At 35.6% G+C, this 24,832-nt stretch overlaps 2 protein-coding genes across 5 annotated transcripts in view; one reads left to right on the forward strand and one right to left on the reverse strand.

Moving 5' to 3' along the window:
• On the reverse strand, positions 1-21,247 carry LOC129273476 (DNA replication complex GINS protein SLD5-like). The gene is made up of 7 exons (XM_054910514.2): positions 21,149-21,247; positions 7,642-7,788; positions 6,186-6,239; positions 5,683-5,780; positions 5,201-5,289; positions 3,614-3,707; positions 1-3,256 (listed from the first exon to the last, which is right to left on the reverse strand). Exons 1-7 carry the CDS (start codon positions 21,245-21,247, stop codon positions 3,160-3,162), a joined length of 678 nt encoding a protein of 225 aa, XP_054766489.1. The 3' UTR covers positions 1-3,159.
• The window catches only part of LOC129273485 (large ribosomal subunit protein bL35m-like), a 7,533-nt gene continuing 3,763 nt past the window's right edge, over positions 21,063-24,832 (forward strand). For 2 of the 4 annotated variants that reach the window (XR_010295381.1, XM_064108047.1), the window contains exons 1-2: positions 21,315-21,404; positions 24,207-24,552. Coding sequence is in view for 2 of the 4 variants with exons in the window: in XM_064108047.1 (XP_063964117.1) it covers positions 21,377-21,404; positions 24,207-24,552 (374 nt within the window). In the remaining 2 variants the exon portion in view is untranslated. Of the gene's footprint in view, positions 21,417-24,206; positions 24,553-24,832 lie in introns of all 4 variants that reach the window. The other 2 variants (XR_010295380.1, XM_054910525.2) reach the window with 2 other exon arrangements.

Here is a 24,832-nt window from a genome sequence, read left to right on the forward strand (position 1 = left end):
AACAATCAAAGTTGTTTTTAATAAATAGAGAAAAATCAAACAAGCATCACATTGGAAATTAGAGGGAAAAATAATATATTTCAAATTTTCATATAATAAAACACAAAAGAATTAGTAAGAGGATGACATCCTTGGTTCCCTAAGTCACATTCTGACCCAGATGTGCATATAATTGTTTTATGATATTAAGTCAAAGTTTTAATATCTCAAAGCTTTCATCTGATTTTGATAACATTTTCAGTGCCGTTTGATTTTTCTCTATTCATATGAATTAACTTTTCGATGGGGTGGACTTGGCCTTGAAATGAAAGCAGTGTCATATTTGGAAAACAAAATACCCTCATCAGTTTTCAGGGAAAATGGGGAAAACAAATTACAAAATGTATTTTGACATTTACTGTGCACGATAACAATCAGTACCAACCTGGGAAATAGTGGATAGGCTCAGAAAACCATCATTATTGTGAATACAAACATGATTACATGTACACATTCACCACACAATGGGTTTCACTTAGTTCAGGCAATTATTGAAATATGCACCAGTGCCGGCCAGCAGTTTGAAAGTAACATGGGTCCCAGATAAAAAAAAAGAATCCCGGCATATTCACATTTTAGATAGGGGTTCCCCCTGGTCAAATCATTTCATAATAATAACCTCATATTCATATAGTGAAAAATCAATAAAAACTGCTCTATACACTTTACATACATCTGTCAAAAGTTACCAAATGGCAAATTCAGCAGTTGTATCTTTATATCCCCTTGCAGATAAGGCAATTTAACTATATTCTTTTGACCCCTTTCTGCAACTATATTAGCCAGACTTTCCACATTTACAGCACCGAGTGAGTGTAGCATCACTTGATACCTTTTGTGCATTACCTTCTGAAAAATGCTACAATATTTTCTACACACTTTTGTATTTGAAGATGATGTACATATCTAAATGACCAACCCCCCCAAAAAAAAATAATAACAAAAAATTGAATTGGTATAAATCATCTACACTGATAACAAGGACTATACAAACACATATTGTACAAAAAGTAAACAATTTTATTGTTACTTTTCACATGAAGTCAATATATACACATGTATATAGAATAAACTGTACAGTGTACACACACCATTTCATTTAAAGAGGGATAGTTACAATTAGACCTGAACCAATAATATACTTCTGCAGAGTCAAATCTGACCTGGAAATGATGTTGGGAGTCAACTTCGTTGGAGTCAGAGTTTCTATCTTACCAGATAATTTTGACTTGTATTGATTTGACTCTCAGTTGGTGCAACATCATTCTGAGTCAATTTAATCCAGAAATCAGAGTCACAGCAACCTGGAATAGAGTTGACTAACTTGACTCCGAGCTGAAAAAGGACTTTAATGGAACCTTTGATTTTGACTGGCTTCTGAACCCTGCTACAATGATAGTTAACTCTTGTCCGCCGTGCACGAAATCCCCTATTGCCGGATTAATTCTGTGGACACCAGAAATGGGTGCTCTGGATTTGCATGCGTAGTTTACATGGCTGTAACTTTTTTATGCTTTTTCCTACAGAAAAATGTTCTGCAGTAAAGTTGTAGAGTATGAAATTAGCTTTCTATTGATGTATATTTCATAAATATTTACTCATGTTTAGAAGATAAATCTCTGATCAATGGAAACCTTCAAGTTTCAATTGGCAAACTATAAGTGTACAGGCTGTTCATTCCCAGATTAAAAAAAAAAGAACTTTGGTGAACATCATGTAAGATGATGCAAAAGTTCAGATTATAAGCTTTCTATACATACCAAATAAATGGGTGAAAATAAACAAGCTACTTATAACCCCTTTGTCAAAGAATAATAGTACAGGCCCAATACTATAAGCCTAGGCTATTTTTTTTTCAATGGCAAGGCAGGAAGTGCAACTTAGGGAGCTTAGCTTTTGTGATATGGTAATGATAATGTATTGCAATGCTATAGGTGAATAGACTGTTTTACACCTCTCCCCTGTGACTCTGACATGTATTTGCAAAGTAGTTTGTAGACTCAATAAAACTAATTTGGATTGAATAAACTGTAAGTTCTTCAAACTTTTTTTTTTTCACTGCCCTCGGAATCCGAGTCAGCCGCTGGAAGTGAAGCCATAATCAAATCTCAAACTTCATTGGGAGAGAAAAGTCGCTGTCTCCTTCGACCAGAGGCCATCTCAAAACTTGTGGAAACATTCCAAAAAATGTCACTTTTCTCAAAAAAGTCGAATGGGAACGATTTGTAATCAACTAATGTCAGGGAGCGTGCATGCGAGTGTTTAGAACGCGACACGAATAACACAATGGCGTGTGTGTACACACAATACAATATAAATCAATGTAACGGATTGTCGTGAGATTTGTGCCGATCGGTGTACTTGGCGAAGCAGCAAGTGTGCCAATCGGCGAACTTGGCGGACAAAGAGTTAATAGCAGCAAAGTTAGTGGTCCGTTTAATATTGTGAGTTTACTCCGATGAGTACATGTCGAAAAGCGTACTTGTCTGTTTTTAAGGCCATTTTACGATTTTGTGGTACCAAATTCTTATCTAGAGTTGACATAATCAGAAATCCTACCAAATATCGGTACATGTTCTTAAAGGTATTGAAAGCAAAGCAATATTGTGGGGCAGATGAATACTTAGAAAATCAAGTTTCCACTCTGCACTGCCCCATATTTTTCTAACTAGGGCTGAGTTTGCTTTTGATTTTGTCATCATTATTGTTAGGTCAATGGTCACTACTGAAGGAGGCACTAAAGAAATTCTGTGACTCCACAATGACAGCCTTTTCTATCACGGCCACCTTCCTTATAGATCTCCATTTCACAGGCAGCATCAGAGTAAGAAGTGCGATGGCACATTTTCTTCATAGTTCCCATGGCAACTGATTCTAATCAGCACCAAAGTCTCTCAGATTTCAATGGTCGCCTTTTGTCCCAGATGAAAGGATTTCTTTTCATTTTCAGTAATACTTTGCAATTACAACCAAATCCATGATGATGTTGATTCCACCTATGTGCTACAAAAGTACTGAAAACATACCAGCACTGTGGCAACTGCTCTCTCATATAAGAGAAAAATTCTCAGTCTGCTTTTAAAATGTTTTGGAAAAATAATTGCCATGGCAACAGCTCCCTCATATAAGTGAAACAGCTCCGCTGGCTACAAGAGATCCTATTGGTCGATATCTCATGATGTACTGTGAACCGGCGTCAAGGTCAACAACTTCAGCACTGGTATATAGAGAAAATAAGAATAAAATGAATTAAAGATATATTGTTTACGAGTAGTATGGATATCGTATGACAATAGCAAGATCTCTTATCTCAAAATTTAGGGAAATACCTCTTTCTTTTCTTTGGCTGCTGTCATCTTCAAGGGCTCTGCAGCCTCTTTCGGAAATGAACATATGAAATGTTAATGCAGTGTGAAGATTGAGGGATATTGTTAACAGATGTTTCCTTTGAAGATTCTGAATTTTGTTTGAATCACAAGATATCTATCAAGTAAATTCCTGAATACCCTTCAATATGTCATCCGAAGTCTGATTAATGCTATGGACCCATTCCCCCTTTTCAATATTGACTTACTTCTGTTCATCCTCTAGCTCTGGTTCTATGAGTATCTGCTCTTGATTCTCATTAGCTCTCAGGAACACATAGCTGTCAAGGTTTGGCTTAGGAACTAGACAAATAATAAAGAGTATACTATTAATGACAAAGACTAGCTTGTGAATTCCTGATGGTACTTAACATGTAGTTTAAGGAATTCATTATAGAGAGGCAATTCTGCCTCAGATGATTTTTTTTCAGAATTTCATTTCATAATCATACTTTATATCTTCATAAAATTAAGTGGAAATGTGTCTTCTTATTTGAATACCAAACAGGATAATAAAATTTCATACATGGATTAGCATGTAGAGTTTGAAATTTCAATGTCAAAATCAAATTGCACCAAAAAACTTGGTCAGGATTCTTTAAAAGGATACAACAACAACAAATGAATCCATTAGCATTTCTTTTGTGATCTATGATTCTTTCACTAAATCTCAAAATAAGAGTAGAGACAGAATTACCCATGAATTCCTATTTCTAAAAGATCTCAGATTTTACTGTCTGTAATCTGCAATACATGAATAGTCACTGAGAATTTGGTTTTAAATCAAAGAAGAAATTATACCCCTATCATTACTGACAAATGTGTAACTTATTTGATCATTATGATCTAAAGAGGTTTCTTTTTTTATTCTGGGACGTACTGTATTTAACAACACACTGTAGGGGAAGGCGGGGTAAGTTGAGCATAGGGACAAGTTGAGCCACCACCCCCAGGCCAATAATGAATGAGTCAGACATTGTGGTGGTGTCATGCATGGATGACCCAATACATAACCCTTAATCCCACCACATTGTTTTCAACTTTGAAACAAAAAGTACTTTTTTAGAGGGAAAAATCTAAATTTCAGCCAAAAAAGTAAAAAAGGGTGTGAAATAGATCAGTGCTTTTTACCCACACACTTCTTTATATATAATAAAGCATAAGAACAACATTGTCAGTCCAGGTATGGATCTTCATTCTTGTCACAGTCTTTTACATGATGGATACATAAGAAATGCGGTGTGGATGTGAAATTATCGCATTAAGTTCGGACTGGGGTAAGTTGAGCCAGCAAACATGGGGCAAGTTGAGCCATGGTAATTCTTATGGTAATGTAAATAAAAACACAATCAAACCTTAAAAAGCCATTGATATGCAGGCAGAAAAGAGCAAATTCACATGACAGTTCTTTTACTTTTAGAGAATGTTAGTATTTTTAGAGAATTAGCAAGTGAAAAGACTTTAAATAAAAAATTGACATGCTGGTTCTTCCCGCATACATTTTGTACATAGTTTTTGTGGCTCAACTTACCTAGTACCTCAAAGGTGGCACAACTTACCCCACAGATGGGGCAAGTTGTGCCACTTGACCTTGGTTTTTTCAAAGGTCACAACGACTTTCAGTTTGGGGGTAGAAAGATGTATATAGGTGAAAAAGATTTCCCAAGAATCATATTTAAAGGCAAGGTACTTATTTCTACAATATTATTAGTCATATCAATTCTATCCTGCAAAATGCAAAAAGTGTCACAACTTACCCCGCCTTCCCCTACTCTGTTCATGCTTTGTGTACTCACCTAACTTTTGCTTATCAAGGTTTTGTAGATTTGGAGGCATATGTCGCAGAACAACGGTGTTCGAATGGGTTTCTAAACTCTCTGCAAATCTGGGGGAAAAAAAGAAGATAAGGACAATTAATGAAGGCATCCTACTCCAAATATAATTCTCTTTAATGAAATCAGTATGCTTCTGACTGATACACTAAATATATTTTCATAATCACAAACCAATAAAAGTGAAGGGGAAAAAACTCACTATAAAATGGATGACAACTCTTCAGAACAAAAAAGTTGATTCTCATAATTTTTTCTTACTGTGGGTAAACAATATTGATTTTCCTCACATTACAGGAAAAGATGACTGTAATAACATTTTTTTTGCTGCACCATTTCTCTTTTAGTAATAATTAGTCATAGGGATCTCTACCCCCTCTTGGTCAAGGGTTTAAAAGAAAAATGTATTTCAATATAAAAAGAATATATTTGAGCAAATGACTTACTCTTTAGCAAAAGTGAATTCTTCTGGTGACAGCATGTTTGGTTCATCTGGACTTCGGATGGATTCCTTGTGAAGTATATGATGAACAAACTTCTCTATCTATCAACAAAGGTAGAGAGAGGGAATTCTACAATTAAATGATACCAGAATAATAAAATTACATAATAATCCAATAGTAAATCATGCATCACAAATAGATGTATATGTGCAAAAAAAATCTTCCAGGTGTGTATAAGCCGGATAGAATGATTTATGTCTGATGCTGACCTTTGATATTACCATCCAAAATACTTAGGTCACGTCACTATTAAACATGAAACACAGACATTTGACATGGTATCTTATTCCAATTTGTAGCAAAAGTAATAATGGTAGTGCATCCCTCAAAAAGAAAAGCAACTTAAAGTTAAACCAAGATGAAAAAAAACCCCTAAAACTTACTCTGGTTTAAATTGAATTACAATGACTAAGTCAATAATTTGTATCTGCAAGCGGCTCATTTACCTTTGCCAAACGTATCCTTAGGTAACTGCTCAGGATGAATCGTATTCTATCAATCTGTAAAGGAGAAAAATAAAAGAGAATTTAAATAAAAAAGGAAAAAAAGTCAGGATATTCCAAATTCTTTCCATAATCTGCAGCAAGAATATTAAAGAAATATGTAAAATGATTGCTCTTCAAATAACCTTATAGTTAAAATCTGACATGTTACATCATGGACCCTTCTGTAGGGTCCATGTGTACATGTAGAAACAGTGTTGAGGCAATTGGGCCAATCATCTGTGTGCATTGTGTAGTCACATGTATACAATTCTGTGTGCAGTGCACATATCATAATTAATGAATTCTGTGATGTACAAACACCTTCCACCAATTAATTTGAAACATTTTCTTCTAAAATTCAAACAAAAACAAGAACAAAATCTCACTGACAAGGGCCCCAATGGCCATTGCATAAAGGTTACTATTATTATAACTTTGCCATCCAATTGTAACTGGTCTGGAATCCTTGATTTTGAATGGTTGGTGATCAGCGTTACCATGGCAGTTACCATTGGATGGCAAAGTTACCATAAAATAGTAACTTTTATGCAACGGGGTCTAGGTTTCATATGTACATCTCTTCTCTGTGAAGATTGGTTTTTGCCAAATTCTTGAGTGTATTATAATACTTTCATTTATTCACACACTGCTGCTGGATTGACATAAGTTTGAATGTCTTGGCCAAAAAATGACGGCTGTCATGAATTCCATAGAACACTTTAAGTTACAGTGTCATATGATGCTTCATTATTTGAATCTGTAAAGCACTTCCATGTTTATTTGAAATGTCTTCGAAAATAATTACTTCGAAAGATGCTATATTTATCATCATCATTATAATTAAACCCTCTTATAGAATGTAAAGTATTGTCTTATCAAATAATAAAAAAAAAAATCAAATTTGTAGCATTTACTTGTAGAAGAAAAATATTCTGCCGTAAATTGATTTTATCAATTCTATTTGCATGAATTTACATCATTTATTTTTGACAAGCTTTCTCATTAATGTTGTTTTGAAAAATTTCAATATATTATGTGATACTCTCCAATCTATAATTTACCTAGTAAGTAAAAAAAAAGAAAAAAAGATGATTTGTTTAAGGAAAAAAGGGATTTCACCAGAAGTTGATATACAAGGAATTGTCACCACATTGACAATACTGCTTTCCCATAACAAAAAAAAGCAACTCTGTGGAATAAGTTTCTAAGTCAATAAAGATAGTTTACTGCTTTATGTTTAAACATTTTAAGCAGAGTTACATGTACTAGCTTTTGAAACGTCTATATTTCAGAAATTAGGGGCTATAGGGCTATGTGACTCCAATTCCTTTAGCATCATGTAGGGCATACAGAAATTATCCCAACAAAAAGAGTTGCATCCTTTTGTCATTGGACGGCAGAATACTGCAGTGCTTACCTCCATCCTGTGGACGATAATCCTAAAATCTCCTTTCTTGCATCGTTTGACGTTCTCCTCCATCTGTTGAAGCTGCTCAAGCATGCACTCCACAATCTCAACCTTACTCTCAAGCAAGTCGGGAGAGAACTTCTCATTTAGCCATGCCTGAATAGAGAGTGGCCGAGAGAGATGAGCAAGTGGGAGAGAGAGAGGAAGAGATTATTATCAAACTGTGTGGACTGTGGAGGCAACTTTATTTTAATGTAGAAATAAACTTATTAAAAATTAATTCCAGAGTGATAACAATCACAAAAAGATTTAGACCAGAATACAAACAGGCCTAGCTACATGTATGTGTAGTTCAGCTACCCTCGGGCACAGATTCATTTTTTCCCCATGCATTCAAACTTTTGGGCAGCCATTTTTTACAGGCCTGTAATGATATTTTTCTGCTTACAGGTGGGGTATATGTCTTATTCTGTTTCTGCTTTTTTTTTTTTTTTTTTTTTTTTTTTGGGGGGGGGGGGGGGCAGTTCACTGAGCTAAGTCTAATTCAACAGTACGTGTACACTCCTGAACAATTGATATTGATATTTTGAATAGATTGTTTATTTACATACTTGGGGTGTGGTCAAATTTGCAACTAATATTGTCGACATAATGGGCATTGACCCATATGTTATGGATAGGGGGGTAAAGATTTTTTTTTAATGGCGCAAGCACAAACTTTTCAGGCTAAGCACGCCAAGAAAAAGACAATCAATTTTGAATCCTTATAGTATACTTTTTTTTCTCCAAACATAATTTGCATAGCATTTTGGTCTATCATGAATAATTTTGAAAATGTAAAAATCAATCATGACTATATATCAGGACACTGGGAACGATTTTAGGAGTGCTGAAGTGCACTTGACAAGCAAAAAAAAAATCACTACATAATGAAGGTGATTTCGGTCCCAAAAAATTTGACAAGCAAAACAAAAATAAATAAATAAATCATGCCGGGTAATTTTGCTTTCTCCATTTTTCAACATTTATCGGAATACCTGAGGGTGCTGCCTATACACGCAGCACCCCCAGGAAAATCTGAGGGGTGCTGATATATGGGGTTAAAACGTCTGACAAGTATAATATATCAGATAATTATATCAGATAAAACGTCTGACAAGTGCTTTTATGACTTAGTAGTATTATACTAATTATTTATAATCACGTATTAAATTTTAGTGTTTGTGAAATAATAAGTTTTATCTATAAATTTTTCTTCAAAACGGCATCGCTAATCGGATGTATGTCATAACGAAGCGGTTCAAGGGTCAGGCTGTATTGTATTTGCTTTGTTGACAAACGGATCGAGGGATCTACAGGAGATCGGTCTGGTAAGAAATGTCTCATTTTTATGATTTATAGTGAAATAATTGTTATCCCTTTATATGCATTAGGCGCATCAAGGTTCATAGATAAATAAAATTTGACCCTACAAACCGATTTCACCCTCTAACTATGGAATCCATCTTTGTTTACATGTGTCTCTTATACATATATGGCCGGCGGTTTAAGACTCCATGATGAAGAAGTATATGTCCAAAAAAAAAAAAAAACATCATCATGGAGTCCTCAAGACTACGGTCACCTAGTACAATGAAATGTCAATAGCTGTTTCGTCCGGGGTTTGGAATACTAGTACTAGTAGTCCACTATTGATTCTCAGGGACTATTCTGCAGGGGATTCATTTAATTGCGGGACACTAAAGGGGATATAACCAGCAAAATGCTACAAGTAGTACTACTACTAGCCGTAACAGACCCATCACCGCCCCGAAACTTCCCGGGAGATCGGCCTGGTCAGACTCGAGTCAAGGGGAAGCACTAACTGAACAACTCGACTCCAGCATTCCACGCGGAGATCGATAAATCGACGCATAGACTAGTGGAATCGCATGAAAGATTACATTTTTCTATATCCTGTGGGTAGATCTACAAAAACATCTCGTCCTTTCTGTGCAGATTTAATTTCATCGACTTGCAAATCCTTTGATCGATGAACAGGCTTAGTACTACAACATCGTTGGAGTAAACTAAACTTAAATCGGTCGATATTCAGCATTTTAGACACTCACACATATTGCGAGGTTAGTATTAGTAATAGTATACTAACCTCGCACCAAGAACCGCGTTTGGCAGTGGATTTCTATTAAATTTTAAACCGGGAGCGTTTCATGAAAGGACTTGTCAGACGTTTTATCCAACAAGTACTGTTTTATCCGACAGCTACTGTGGTAACAGTGACTCTCAGCCAATCATTATCAAGGAAAGTTGTCAGTGTCAGATCTGACAACTTGTCAGACGAAAATGTTGATGAAACGCCCCCCTGGTGTCCACAAGTAACACACGACTTCTATGACTATGGCTTGATTTTTCTCTGTGCGGCGGCATGTACTGAACCCTTGGGTGAATTTTAGAAATTAGAGGCATATTCAATGCTCTTTGATATTTCGTCATCACTCTTCCCCAAGAATCCACGGGTCGCCATTCAAGATGAGCTCATAAATATTCAACATGACGTCATATAGCAGCCCGCTCTCTCATTGGATGATTTCGATTTTCACCGACCAGTTTTTGGTCGGAATATTGGTAAAACCCTAAAAACAATAAAAAACAAAGAAAAGAAATTCGGCTCAGATGTCAAGAGGCCCTCTCAGCTCTCGCTGCGCTCTGCTTCTAGTTCTATACCTCTCGCTTCGGCCTTCGCTCGGAAAGCAGCCGACAGGGCATCGACAAGAGGCTAGGAGGATCAACACAGCGCAAGCGGTGCACAAGTCACGGGGTGACTTTCCGGTATCGTTTAGGGCCTTGGCAGACGCCTATGTCAAGTGAGCCAACAATAAGCTAGCCAACAGCAAGCCAGCCAACAGTTCCAGCCAACAATATCGCGATATAAGATAGATCAGATACAGGAATTTGCGCACGAAGAGAAGCGTGCATTCTTGTACAAATCAAACAAACGCGTCAGGGCTACACGGGCCTAATCACTAGTGGCAGGCCATAGATATTCATTCGAGCCAACCCATTGCTATTTTTTTTTATTTTGATATGGCTGATTGACAAAGTGAATGCATATGATTTTCCATCTAACACTGATTCTATTTTTGGTAATTACTGAACTTCCTTTTCCCAAATTGGGAAGAAATATCACCAATTTTGGAGTATATTTTGACTGGTGGAAGGATTAGGGCTATTTTGCTGTTTGAAGTGATTAATCTGCTCCCCCCGACGATGTCTACAAACACGCCAATTTATTTTTAAAATGAGCCGGTCGAGGGACCCTTTTCTGGTCAAATATGGATTGCCAGATATATATCCTATCCACTGGTAGTAAACATTCGACCACCGAATTTCATCCTTATTTTTTATGAATTTTTTAAAGTGCAAATTTAACACACGAGTCTATGGGGAATGAATTAGGCATGTGAGACCTCAGGTGGGGTTTCCCTTATTTCAATTTGTAAAGAAAAACAACGGGCTAGTGCTTTAGTTTTAGTAGCCCACACCCCTATATACTCTATGTTTTTCGTATATTGAGGAGTACATTTCAACTAAAAGTCCTCTTTATAAAATACAATTGGAAGATTGCTCCTGAAACATATTTTGGGTGTGTGTAGGGGGGTTTCCCTTCTTTCAATTTGTAAAGAAAAACAACGGGCTAGTGCTTTAGTTTTAGTAGCCCACACCCCTATATACTCTATGTTTTTCGTATATTGAGGAGTACATTTCAACTAAAAGTCCTCTTTATAAAATACAATTGGAAGATTGCTCCTGAAACATATTTTGGGTGTGTGTAGGGGGGTTTCCCTTCTTTCAATTTGTAAAGAAAAACAACGGGCTAGTGCTTTAGTTTTAGTAGCCCACACCCCTATATACTCTATGTTTTTCGTATATTGAGGAGTACATTTCAACTAAAAGTCCTCTTTATAAAATACAATTGGAAGATTGCTCCTGATATATATTTTGGGTGTGTGTAGGGGGGTTTCCCTTCTTTCAATTTGTAAAGAAAAACAACGGGCTAGTGCTTTAGTTTTAGTAGCCCACACCCCTATATACTCTATGTTTTTTCGTATATTGAGGAGTAAATTTCAACTAAAAGTCCTCTTTATAAAATACAATTGGAAGATTGCTCCTGAAACATATTTTGGGTGTGTGTAGGGGGGTTTCCCTTCTTTCAATTTGTAAAGAAAAATAACGGGCTAGTGCTTCAGTTTTAGTAGCCCACACCCCTATATACTCTATGTTTTTTCGTATATTGAGGAGTTCATTTCAACTAAAAGTCCTCTTTATAAAATACAATTGGAAGATTGCTCCTGAAACATATTTTGGGTGTGTGTAGGGGGGTTTCCCTTCTTTCAATGTGTAAAGAAAAACAACGGGCTAGTGCTTTAGTTTTAGTAGCCCACACCCCTATATACTCTATGTTTTTTCGTATATTGAGGAGTTCATTTCAACTAAAAGTCCTCTTTATAAAATACAATTGGAAGATTGCTCCTGAAACATATTTTGGGTGTGTGTAGGGGGGTTTCCCTTCTTTCAATTTGTAAAGAAAAACAACGGGCTAGTGCTTTAGTTTTAGTAGCCCACACCCCTATATACTCTATGTTTTTCGTATATTGAGGAGTACATTTCAACTAAAAGTCCTCTTTATAAAATACAATTGGAAGATTGCTCCTGAAACATATTTTGGGTGTGTGTAGGGGGGTTTCCCTTCTTTCAATTTGTAAAGAAAAACAACGGGCTAGTGCTTTAGTTTTAGTAGCCCACACCCCTATATACTCTATGTTTTTCGTATATTGAGGAGTAAATTTCAACTAAAAGTCCTCTTTATAAAATACAATTGGAAGATTGCTCCTGAAACATATTTTGGGTGTGTGTAGGGGGGTTTCCCTTCTTTCAATTTGTAAAGAAAAACAACGGGCTAGTGCTTTAGTTTTAGTAGCCCACACCCCTATATACTCTATGTTTTTTCGTATATTGAGGAGTTCATTTCAACTAAAAGTCCTCTTTATAAAATACAATTGGAAGATTGCTCCTGAAACATATTTTGGGTGTGTGTAGGGGGGTTTCCCTTCTTTCAATGTGTAAAGAAAAACAACGGGCTAGTGCTTTAGTTTTAGTAGCCCACACCCCTATATACTCTATGTTTTTTCGTATATTGAGGAGTTCATTTCAACTAAAAGTCCTCTTTATAAAATACAATTGGAAGATTGCTCCTGAAACATATTTTGGGTGTGTGTAGGGGGGTTTCCCTTCTTTCAATTTGTAAAGAAAAATAACGGGCTAGTGCTTTAGTTTTAGTAGCCCACACCCCTATATACTCTATGTTTTTCGTATATTGAGGAGTACATTTCAACTAAAAGTCCTCTTTATAAAATACAATTGGAAGATTGCTCCTGAAACATATTTTGGGTGTGTGTAGGGGGGTTTCCCTTCTTTCAATGTGTAAAGAAAAACAACGGGCTAGTGCTTTAGTTTTAGTAGCCCACACCCCTATATACTCTATGTTTTTCGTATATTGAGGAGTACATTTCAACTAAAAGTCCTCTTTATAAAATACAATTGGAAGATTGCTCCTGAAACATATTTTGGGTGTGTGTAGGGGGGTTTCCCTTCTTTCAATTTGTAAAGAAAAACAACGGGCTAGTGCTTTAGTTTTAGTAGCCCACACCCCTATATACTCTATGTTTTTCGTATATTGAGGAGTAAATTTCAACTAAAAGTCCTCTTTATAAAATACAATTGGAAGATTGCTCCTGAAACATATTTTGGGTGTGTGTAGGGGGGTTTCCCTTCTTTCAATTTGTAAAGAAAAACAACGGGCTAGTGCTTTAGTTTTAGTAGCCCACACCCCTATATACTCTATGTTTTTTCGTATATTGAGGAGTTCATTTCAACTAAAAGTCCTCTTTATAAAATACAATTGGAAGATTGCTCCTGAAACATATTTTGGGTGTGTGTAGGGGGGTTTCCCTTCTTTCAATGTGTAAAGAAAAACAACGGGCTAGTGCTTTAGTTTTAGTAGCCCACACCCCTATATACTCTATGTTTTTTCGTATATTGAGGAGTTCATTTCAACTAAAAGTCCTCTTTATAAAATACAATTGGAAGATTGCTCCTGAAATATATTTTGGGTGTGTGTAGGGAGGTTTTCCTTCTTTCAATTTGTAAAGAAAAACAACGGGCTAGTGCTTTAGTTTTAGTAGCCCACACCCCTATATACTCCATGTTTTTCGTATATTGAGGAGTAAATTTCAACTAAAAGTCCTCTATATAAAATACAATTGGAAGATTTCTCCTGAAATATATTTCGGGTGTGTGGAGGGGGGTTTCCCTTCTTTCAATTTGTAAAGAAAAACAACGGGCTGGTGCTTTAGTTTTAGTACCCCGCACCCCTATATACTCTATGTTTCTTTCGTATATTGAAGAGTAATCTAGAATGAATTTTTTTTCTGATAAAGATTGATTGGAAGATTGCTCCTAAATCAAATTTCGGGTGTGTGAAGGGGAGTTTCCCTTCTTTCAATTTGTAAACAAAAACAAATGGTTAGTGCTTTACTTTTATTAGCCCATTACAGACGTTTAGCGAAAAATGTCCTCCTTGGGCTAGATAGGGTTAAGGAGGCTACAGCCTTCTCCCTCATTAACCCTTATTTGTTTTGTTTTGAAGCAAGATAATACGCGAAAAAGAGCATTGTGAAACAGAAATACAATTCGCACTGTATAGGCTTTTTAAGTGGTGTATAATGGAAATTAACTTTCAATACCCAAGAAATTTTCTCGCTTGGTCACTTGTTTCTATAGCTGTTATTCTGACTCTCTTTTGTTATCAACACTGGAGTACAGATGGAGAGGGGGAGGGCTTTTGTGGGCTGGACCCCTCATAAATTCCAACCATTTTTTTTTTCAATTCCCTCGAAGTTATATATAAAAAAAAAAATGAATATATATATATATGTGTATATATGTCCGTGTGAGGGTGTGTCAGTGTGATGGTGTGTGTTTGTGTGTGTGTGTGTACGCGCACTTGCCACTTGTTAATATAAACGTATTGAAGGAATTAGGGAACTCGCTCCACATACCCGAAATTTCTTTATGGATCAATCTTCCCAGGAGGGTGGGATCACTTTTTTTTTTTTTTACTTTAGGACTAGCCCCTTGTTTGTAACCCTAGATTGCAAATATGTGAAACCCCCTACAAACAACTGAAAGCTCTACCAGGAGCAATCTTTCTATTTGCTTTAAACAGGCAATCTTTTTCCATTTTATCATTCTCAATATTTTTAAAACATCGAGTATATTATAGGAGTGCGGGCAACTAAGAAAATCCGCCCTAGCCCTTCTTAGTATCCAAAATTTGAAATGAGGTTTAATAAACTTCCTACAAACAACCGAATGGTATTCTAGGAGCTATATTTCCGTTTGCTATCAGGTTTTTTAATTTTATTTAATCCCCAATTACTGTCAACACTAAAATAAGGACAAAAAAAGGATATAAATAATATATAGGAGTGTGGGCTACTGAAATGTAGGCACTAACCCCCCCCCTTTATAAACGAATTGACAGAAGGGAAACTCCCCTCCACAAACACCCGAAATTTCTTTCAGGGGCAATCTTCACTTTTGCTTTTCAGTCAAGAATACTTTCATTTTTATTCACCCCTCAATAGTAAAAAAGAAATACTTTTTAAAAGGGCGCAAATAATAAGAGAGGGCCAGTGAACCTTATCAAAGGACAAGCCCCTTCATTCCATCAATACAGTGCGTATCAATAAAAACTGGACAGTCTTGAAAAGTCTATCAAAAATTCTTTTCAAATTATGATGTCTATATTTTGATGTTTATAGATGCTCTGAAACCTTATATTTTAAATGCAATTTTAAGAAATGAATTTTGTTCATGCTTGAACAAACACGAGATTTGTCAAGGGTTCAAAAATAGGTTTGTGCAGAAATGAGAGGAAACAAAATATATGGTCATTAGACTTCCTGCTAAACAGTAAACTTCCTCTTAACATTTTCATTATCTTTGCCATTGTTTTTAAAATTATGTTTCAAAATTCACTCACAAACTTATTTAGTTACTTTAAAAAAAAGTTATTTTTTAGGATTGCATATTTAATAATTAATTAAAGTCAACCCAAGAAATGCCTAATTGCATTTTTTTTTGGCCTCAATTAGAGGATTTTATTTACAACAAAACAACATAACACATTATGAAAATGAGCATACATGACATTACAGGAAATTTCAGAAATTAAAACAAAAATTTACATAATAATGTAATTGTGCAATAATCTTACGTAATCTTTAACATAAATTTAAAAAAACATTAAATGGAAACATGAAATTCACAGTGTTTCAAATATATTCCATAATTTCTTTGGGTAGATGAACATATCTTTTCCTGTACCGAGGTTTCATTTCTATTCTTCTTTCTATTTCTCTTAAAAATACGAATTTCAGATCCAGTTTAATTTGACCAGTAAAATTATAACTGGTCCAGCAAAAATTGTACTGGCCCAGTTTAATTTGACCAGTAAAATTATTACTGGTCCAGCAAAAATTGTACTGGTCCAGTTTAATTTGACCAGTAAAATTATTACTGGTCCAGCAAAAAATGTACTGGTCCAGTATAATTTGACCAGTAAAATTACTGGTCCACCACAATTTGTACTGGTCCAGTTCAATTGGACCAGTAAAATTATTACTGGTCCAGTTAGTTTTACCAGTATATTTGTTACTGGTCCAGTTAAAATTATACTGGTCCAGTTAAATTTGACCATCAAAAAATTACTGGTCCAGCTTATAGCAGACCAGTATATTTTGTTCCAATTTCCAGAGTTACCAATTAAATTTTACTGGTGTAACTGGTCCAGCCGTACTGGTTTTTCCTTCTGGGATTGCCTCTCTTTTCGTTTCCACTCATGTTTCTTAAAACGATGACTTTGTGAATGCACCAAAGTGCAATAGTCAGAAGTAAAACTAATTTTTCGTCTACTTCATGTTTAAACAAAATTTTAATGATTGATTTCTAAATCTTTATGAAATATTTGCTGGATTATTTTTTTCGAAAATTCAAAGAATGGTTTGTTCAAATCACAAGAAATGAAAGTGTGATTAATATCTTCCTCTACTTCACAACGAGAACAGATGTTATCATTCACCAAACCCCTAATTGTTAATTGTTAGTTGTTAAATAGGGTGAATTTGCTGTACTTTATTCAAATCATTATAATTGTGTGTTAGATAGGATATTAAATCATCAATTCTAACAGAAAAGGATTTATCTGCTTGTTGCATAAAATAAAATGGTTTGAATTGATTACAAGCTCTCAAATTCCTAATTACAAATTGGGTCATTCTTGGTTGACAAAAAATTTTAGTATGAAAGAATATTCATTGCTAAAAAAATAATTTATTGAAATGAAAAAGTAAAGTAAATATACAGCTTTGTACGTGACATTTGCGACCAAAATCTGAAAACTATGGCAAAAATAATCTGCTGATTGGCAAGAAGTCTTATAACCATACACTTCATTTCCTACCACTTAGCGCAATCCTATATTTGAACCCCCGACAAAACCATCTCGTGTGCACTCAAGCATGAACAAATTAAAAAAAAAAACATTTTGATTTTGATCGATAAGATTTCAGAGCATCTATGAACATCAAAATATAGACATCATAATTCAAAAGGGTATTTTGATAGACGTTTCATAACTGTCCCGTTTTTATTGATACGCACTGTAAAATTGAATAAAAAGGGTCACCCCCTTCAAAAATACGATAGCTCTCTTCATTTATCAGGAACTTTTTTTTTACATACTCCTCAATATTCTTAAAACTGGAGTATATAGGAGTGTGGGCTACTAAAACTTAAGTACTAGCCCTTTCTTTTTGTTTACAAATTGAGATATATTAACCCCCCCCCCTCCACAAACCCAAAATATATTTCAGGAGCAATCTTCCAATTGTATTTTATAAAGAGGACTTTTAGTTCAAATTTACTCCTCAATATATATAAAAACGTGGAATATATAGGAATGTATATGAGTGTGGGCTACAAAAACTAAGGCACTAGCCCGTTGTTTTTCTTTACAAATTGAAAGAAGGGAAACCCCCCTACACACACCCAAAATATATTTCAGGAGCAATCTTCCAATTGTATTTTATAAAGAGGACTTTTAGTTGAAATTTACTCCTCAATATACGAAAAAACATAGAGTATATAGGGGTGTGGGCTACTAAAACTAAAGCACTAGCCCGTTGTTTTTCTTTACAAATTGAAAAAGAGGAAAACCCCCCAGCACACACCCAAAATATATATCAGGAGCAATCTTCCAATTGTATTTTATAAAGAGGACTTTTAGTTGAAATTTACTCCTCAATATACGAAAAAACAGAGTATATAGGGGTGTGGGCTACTAAAACTAAAGCACTAGCCCGTTGTTTTTCTTTAAAAATTGAAAGAAGGGAAACCCCCCTCCACACACCCAAAATATATTTCAGGAGCAATCTTCCAATTGTATTTTATAAAGAGGACTTTTAGTTGAAATTTACTCCTCAATATACGAAAAAACATAGAGTATATAGGGGTGTGGGCTACTAAAACTAAAGCACTAGCCATTTGTTTTTCTTTACAAATTGAAAGAAGGGAAACCCCCCTACACACACCCAAAATATATTTCAGGAGCAATCTTCCAATTGTATTTTATAAAGAGGACTTTTAGTTGAAATGTACTCCTCAATATAAGAAAAAACATAGAGTATATAGGGGTGTGGGCTACTAAAACTAAAGCACTAGCCATTTGTTTTTCTTTACAAATTGAAAGAAGGGAAACCCCCCTACACACACCCAAAATATATTTCAGGAGCAATCTTCCAATTGTATTTTATAAAGAGGACTTTTTGTTGAAATTTACTCCTCAATATACGAAAAAACATAGAGTATATAGGGGTGTGGGCTACTAAAACTAAAGCACTAGCCCGTTGTTTTTCTTTACAAATTGAAAAAGAGGAAAACCCCCCAGCACACACCCAAAATATATTTCAGGAGCAATCTTCCAATTGTATTTTATAAAGAGGACTTTTAGTTGAAATTTACTCCTCAATATACGAAAAAACATAGAGTATATAGGGGTGTGGGCTACTAAAACTAAAGCACTAGCCCGTTGTTTTTCTTTACAAATTGAAAAAGAGGAAAACCCCCCAGCACACACCCAAAATATATATCAGGAGCAATCTTCCAATTGTATTTTATAAAGAGGACTTTTAGTTGAAATTTACTCCTCAATATACGAAAAAACATAGAGTATATAGGGGTGTGGGCTACTAAAACTAAAGCACTAGCCCGTTGTTTTTCTTTAAAAATTGAAAGAAGGGAAACCCCCCTCCACACACCCAAAATATATTTCAGGAGCAATCTTCCAATTGTATTTTATAAAGAGGACTTTTAGTTGAAATTTACTCCTCAATATACGAAAAAACATAGAGTATATAGGGGTGTGGGCTACTAAAACTAAAGCACTAGCCATTTGTTTTTCTTTACAAATTGAAAGAAGGGAAACCCCCCTACACACACCCAAAATATATTTCAGGAGCAATCTTCCAATTGTATTTTATAAAGAGGACTTTTTGTTGAAATTTACTCCTCAATATACGAAAAAACATAGAGTATATAGGGGTGTGGGCTACTAAAACTAAAGCACTAGCCCGTTGTTTTTCTTTACAAATTGAAAAAGAGGAAAACCCCCCAGCACACACCCAAAATATATTTCAGGAGCAATCTTCCAATTGTATTTTATAAAGAGGACTTTTAGTTGAAATTTACTCCTCAATATACGAAAAAACATAGAGTATATAGGGGTGTGGGCTACTAAAACTAAAGCACTAGCCCGTTGTTTTTCTTTACAAACTGAAAGAAAGGAAACCCCCCAGCACACACCCAAAATATATTTCAGGAGCAATCTTCCAATTGTATTTTATAAAGAGGACTTTTAGTTGAAATGTACTCCTCAATATACGAAAAAACATAGAGTATATAGGGGTGTGGGCTACTAAAACTAAAGCACTAGTCCGTTGTTTTTCTTTACAAATTGAAAGAAGGGAAACCCCCCTCCACACACCCAAAATATATTTCAGGAGCAATCTTCCAATTGTATTTTATAAAGAGGACTTTTAGTTGAAATTTACTCCTCAATATACGAAAAAAACATAAAGTATATAGGGGTGTGGGCTACTAAAACTAAAGCACTAGCCATTTGTTTTTCTTTACAAATTGAAAGAAGGGAAACCCCCCTACACACACCCAAAATATATTTCAGGAGCAATCTTCCAATTGTATTTTATAAAGAGGACTTTTAGTTGAAATGTACTCCTCAATATACGAAAAAACATAGAGTATATAGGGGTGTGGGGTTCTAAAACTAAAGCACTAGCCCGTTGTTTTTCTTTACAAATTGAAAAAGAGGAAAACCCCCCTACACACACCCAAAATATATTTTAGGAGCAATCTTCCAATTGTATTTTATAAAGAGGACTTTTAGTTGAAATTTACTCCTCAATATACGAAAAACATAGAGTATATAGGGGTGTGGGCTACTAAAACTAAAGCACTAGCCCGTTGTTTTTCTTTACAAATTGAAAGAAGGGAAACCCCCCTACACACACCCAAAATATATTTCAGGAGCAATCTTCCAATTGTATTTTATAAAGAGGACTTTTAGTTGAAATTTACTCCTCAATATACGAAAAAACATAGAGTATATAGGGGTGTGGGCTACTAAAACTAAAGCACTAGCCCGTTGTTTTTCTTTACAAATTGAAAGAAGGGAAACCCCCCTCCACACACCCAAAATATATTTCAGGAGCAATCTTCCAATTGGCCCTTATCAGGAAGACATTCATTCTAATTTACTCTTCAATATACAAAGAAACATCCTATATTATATAGGGGTGCGGGCTACCTAATAACCAGAAAATCGTGGTTTTTTTCTTCTTTTTTTTCTTCTTCTTTTCATTATTATTTTTTATTTTTTTTTTTTGGGGGGGGCTTTTGTTTGGCTTTTTCCGGCTCGCTCGCTTCGTTTCTTGCATTAAACAATGCCATTTTCAAGGTAGGAAATGTCCCTTTTCTTCTGTGCCCCCCACTTCCAACTTCGCTCCGCCGCCCCTGAACAGGAGTGCTACTAAGACATGGGAACTAGCCCCTTGTTTGTTTAAACAAATTGAAAGAAGGGTAACCCCACCGTTTGTTTGATTTGTCCTAGAATGCGTGCTATTCTGCGCACGCAAAATCCTGTATCTGATTTATCTTAGATAGCTAATATTGTTGGCTGGAACTGTTGGCTGGCTTGCTGTTGGCTAGCTTATTGTTGGCTGACTCTACTCCAGCTTGGCAGACAGACAGACCAGACCGCGGCCGCCACACAATTCACAACTTGAAAAAAACAAAAAACAATTAGTTAAATGTACGGTACCTCCTCCAACTTTTGAAGAACATCTGCAGCAGTCATCTCTACCTCCTCTTCATCACTAGAGAATTCATTTTCTAAGCTTTCGTCAATTTCTTCAGACATTTTGGTAGTTTTATTTGACTTCTTGGTCTTGGTTTCGTTTGTGTTGCGTTGTCTCAACTTTCGCGCGAATCTTTGCCCAAAGTGCAAGTGACCGTCAGAGGGCGCCTAGGCAGCTCGCAGTCTAAAAAGATGGCAGCTTCCATGAGAAGAATTTTTGGTAAAAGTTTAGGTAAAATGAAATTAAATCTTCACATTTTGCTAATATTTTATTTTTGACAGCGTTTTTCGATTTGATCTATAGTTGAGTTGATATTTTTTAACTTGTTGAATATGGTGGAAGTTTGAATATATTGGTTGATTAAGGGTCTGTGACTGTGTTGTACTGTTCAGCGCACAGCGACTGTTTTCGGCATTTTAATTCTTGTGCTATTTAAATTATTGCAACACGGAATTGTGATTTTTGTACTTGACTTGTGTGTGTAAGAATCGCACGTGCCCATGATAGTAATGTCTGAATGCACATTAGAGGCGCACGGCCAATGTGTGACTTTGCCTTTGGCCTTTGGGAGACTGTCTCCCATGAGTCTGAGAGAGATTATCTCCTATACTCTATATCAGTTCAGAGACTTTAGTTTTGTAAAGAATGGGTATCCTATTTCAGAGACAGTCTCCAATTTGAGAGACCAATTAATTTACATTTATTTTGGCTTGGCCTTTGCCAAAGGCAAAGCCCAAACTGAAACTTTGCTGCAAAAGGATTACATTGTCCTTGACCTTGGCGGCAAATAAAAATGTGATAAGCAGATTCCTCATGAAAAATTAACCCCTTTTTCACTGCTTACTTAAAGAATTCACACTCACAGTCTACTTTGTTTTGAGAAGGATTTTTGTTGTCATCCACACACAAAATTTCAAAACAAATGGGCTTCTGGCCTCAGACTCAGTGAGACAAAATTTTGGGTGGAAAAAATTATGCTTTTGTTGGCGTTGTTTCTTTGGCAAGACTTCCATATGTCCCCTCCACTAAAATTGAAAAAAAAAAAGAAATATGGAGAAGGTTTATCAAGAATTATCTAACATATATCTAAGAGATTTAAGAAGGAAAAGTTGGATACATACCAAAGTATGGCTTTATTCCGTCAGAATTTTGAGTGTGTAATTCCCAATGGCATTGGTTTATTTAGTCAGAAAAATAAATACCCAATACTCTTGGAGAGTAGACTAGTCGTAATATCGGTTGATAACCACTATGAAACCCATGGCTTTCAACAATTCCTGCTAGCTCAGTGAGTAAGGCGATAGACTGGAGATGCTCGTTCTGCAGCGAGAGGTTCGAATCCAAGTTCCAACCGGAAGTAAGAAGAAAAAAAAAAAGAAGAAAAAGAGAACGAAAGAAGGGGGTTTTGGAGAAGTATTTTTTTTAATTAGTGGAGGGGACATAAGGAAGTCTTTCCGTTTCTTTTGTTCTTTTGCAAAGCAAGTCTCCAATATGGGAGACAATCTTCCATATTGGAGACTTGCTTTGCAAAAGAAAGAAAAGTCTCCCATATTGGCCGTGCGCCTCTACTGATGCATGTACCATTTCCAGCGTGTGCATTTTCTTATTACAGCGGGTGTCGTGGTGATCATGCTAAGTCCTTATTCTTGCCTGTTCTGGCTTATACAGCTGCAGCCATCTATTTCGAGGAGTTTTTAAACATTTTAAAAATGTTCTTATTTCTCCTCGTACACAGACAGCACTAGAGGCGCCGCTGGTCCAAAAATTGGGATTGTCCCAGTCCCAGAAAACAAGGATATCCTCATAAACCAAGACAAATCATGTCTTGATAAATTGAGATTGTCCTTGTTTATGGGGACAGTTTTTTATTTTCACTTAACCCTTCAGGACATAGACGGCAATTACGGAGATTAAGAGTGCTAAAAATAGATTCAGTGACCTCAATTCCCCCCAGTTTACCATCTATTTTTCACGACTTGTTGTCTTCCAATAATCTTGTTATGAAACCTGATATGTTTACATTGACTAGCGCACTTGATTGATTTTGGCACTTGACAGGTGAATGAACTTTCCTAGATTTCTTGTGTGGAGAAATCTTTGAAAACTGAGACAGTTCCTGTAAACTGGGACGATCCCAGCACCCCTACTGTAAATCTGAGCAGAAATTGGAAAATAATTATTTTATAATTTTGTTCAATATCTGCCCAGATTTACTTTCCAATATCTAATTATTAAATCAATTGATCCAATTCCCTTAATTTCAGCTGGAACTTGCATCAAGAACATAATTGATCTCTACATTTATCCTAGTCTCAGAAGGTCCATGGTCAGATCTGGCCTGGTCAGACTTGTCTCATGTGACGCATGTGACATTACAAAATCTTATTTTTTAAAATATCATAATCAGTATCACATTTTTTATTTGTTTTCTACATTTATTATAAATAAACAGCCAAAATCAACCCAAGTTAGATAAAGCAAACCAATAAAAATGAATTTTTTGAAAAGAAAAAGAAAATTAGTAATTATTGCATAATGTTGCCTCATGAAATCATGTTTCATTATGATGCTAGCATATATTTTACAAATTAGACAGTCTAATTTGTGATATTATATATATTTATACATGTACATTTTGAGGTCAAATTTAGACCTCAAATAAAGAATGATAAGAAAAATGTCATAAAACTCATGCCACCAACTAGGGTCTTGATTTGGCTGCAAGTTTTCAACATACTTGAAAGCATTTTCTACATAAATATGACAGGAGTAGGCCTACTTTTCTGGCAGTCATTCAAGCAGTAAGCAGAAAAAAATGAGACCTCCATTTGAATTATATTTTTTTGTTTTGTGGGTTTTGAAAAGTATGTCATTGCAATTGATTTTATAAAACATTGTTGATAGTAATTAATTACTTTTGCCATTGACTCAATCCAGGTTAAAGAATTAGAATCATGTGATTCTTTTCAAACATATGTTTTTTGTGTGTACACACACTTATATTTTTATTTTATCCTACAGTTCCACAAATTCAGCAGAAACTGTTGTCACCAGCTTCTACTCCATGGCGTACTGGATGTATCAATCAGAAGAGCATTCAACATGGAGTGGTATCACCACTGACCACTCCCATTAGGGGTGTAACCCTTGCATCCCTGAGGGGTATTGCTTCTGCACCCCTCCACCAGTCCACTGCTATTCAGGAGGATCACTGGAGGAGCTCTGAACTCTCTCAAGTTTGCTCCAGGCTGACTGGGCTAAATCTCCAGGCTCCAGCTCCTAATGTTGCTAGAGGTCAGATCCAGGGAAGGTCCTTCTCAAGCTTGATATGTAGCAGGTACACCGGGGGATTTAGCTACAACGAAATGTAAGTTTTTATCAAATTTTGTGAATACTTTAAGCGTACTTCCAAGTGGGATATGAAGCTACAATATTATAATGAGGCATGAATTATTGGGAACTATTATTGATATGGCATGCACCTGTAAGCCAAGCTACATGGTGAAGTTAAAATTGATGCAGAGGTTCGAGGCTTGAGCCCTAATCACGTCTTTCAGATGGTGATGTTAAAGGTTGGTTCCATACGTAATTAATTATATCTAATTGATACAGGTCTGTAAAAACTCAAACGTATACACACACATACA

This window comes from Lytechinus pictus, chromosome 12 (genome assembly GCF_037042905.1).
Source record: "Lytechinus pictus isolate F3 Inbred chromosome 12, Lp3.0, whole genome shotgun sequence".
Taxonomy (NCBI): Eukaryota; Metazoa; Echinodermata; class Echinoidea; order Temnopleuroida; family Toxopneustidae; genus Lytechinus; species Lytechinus pictus.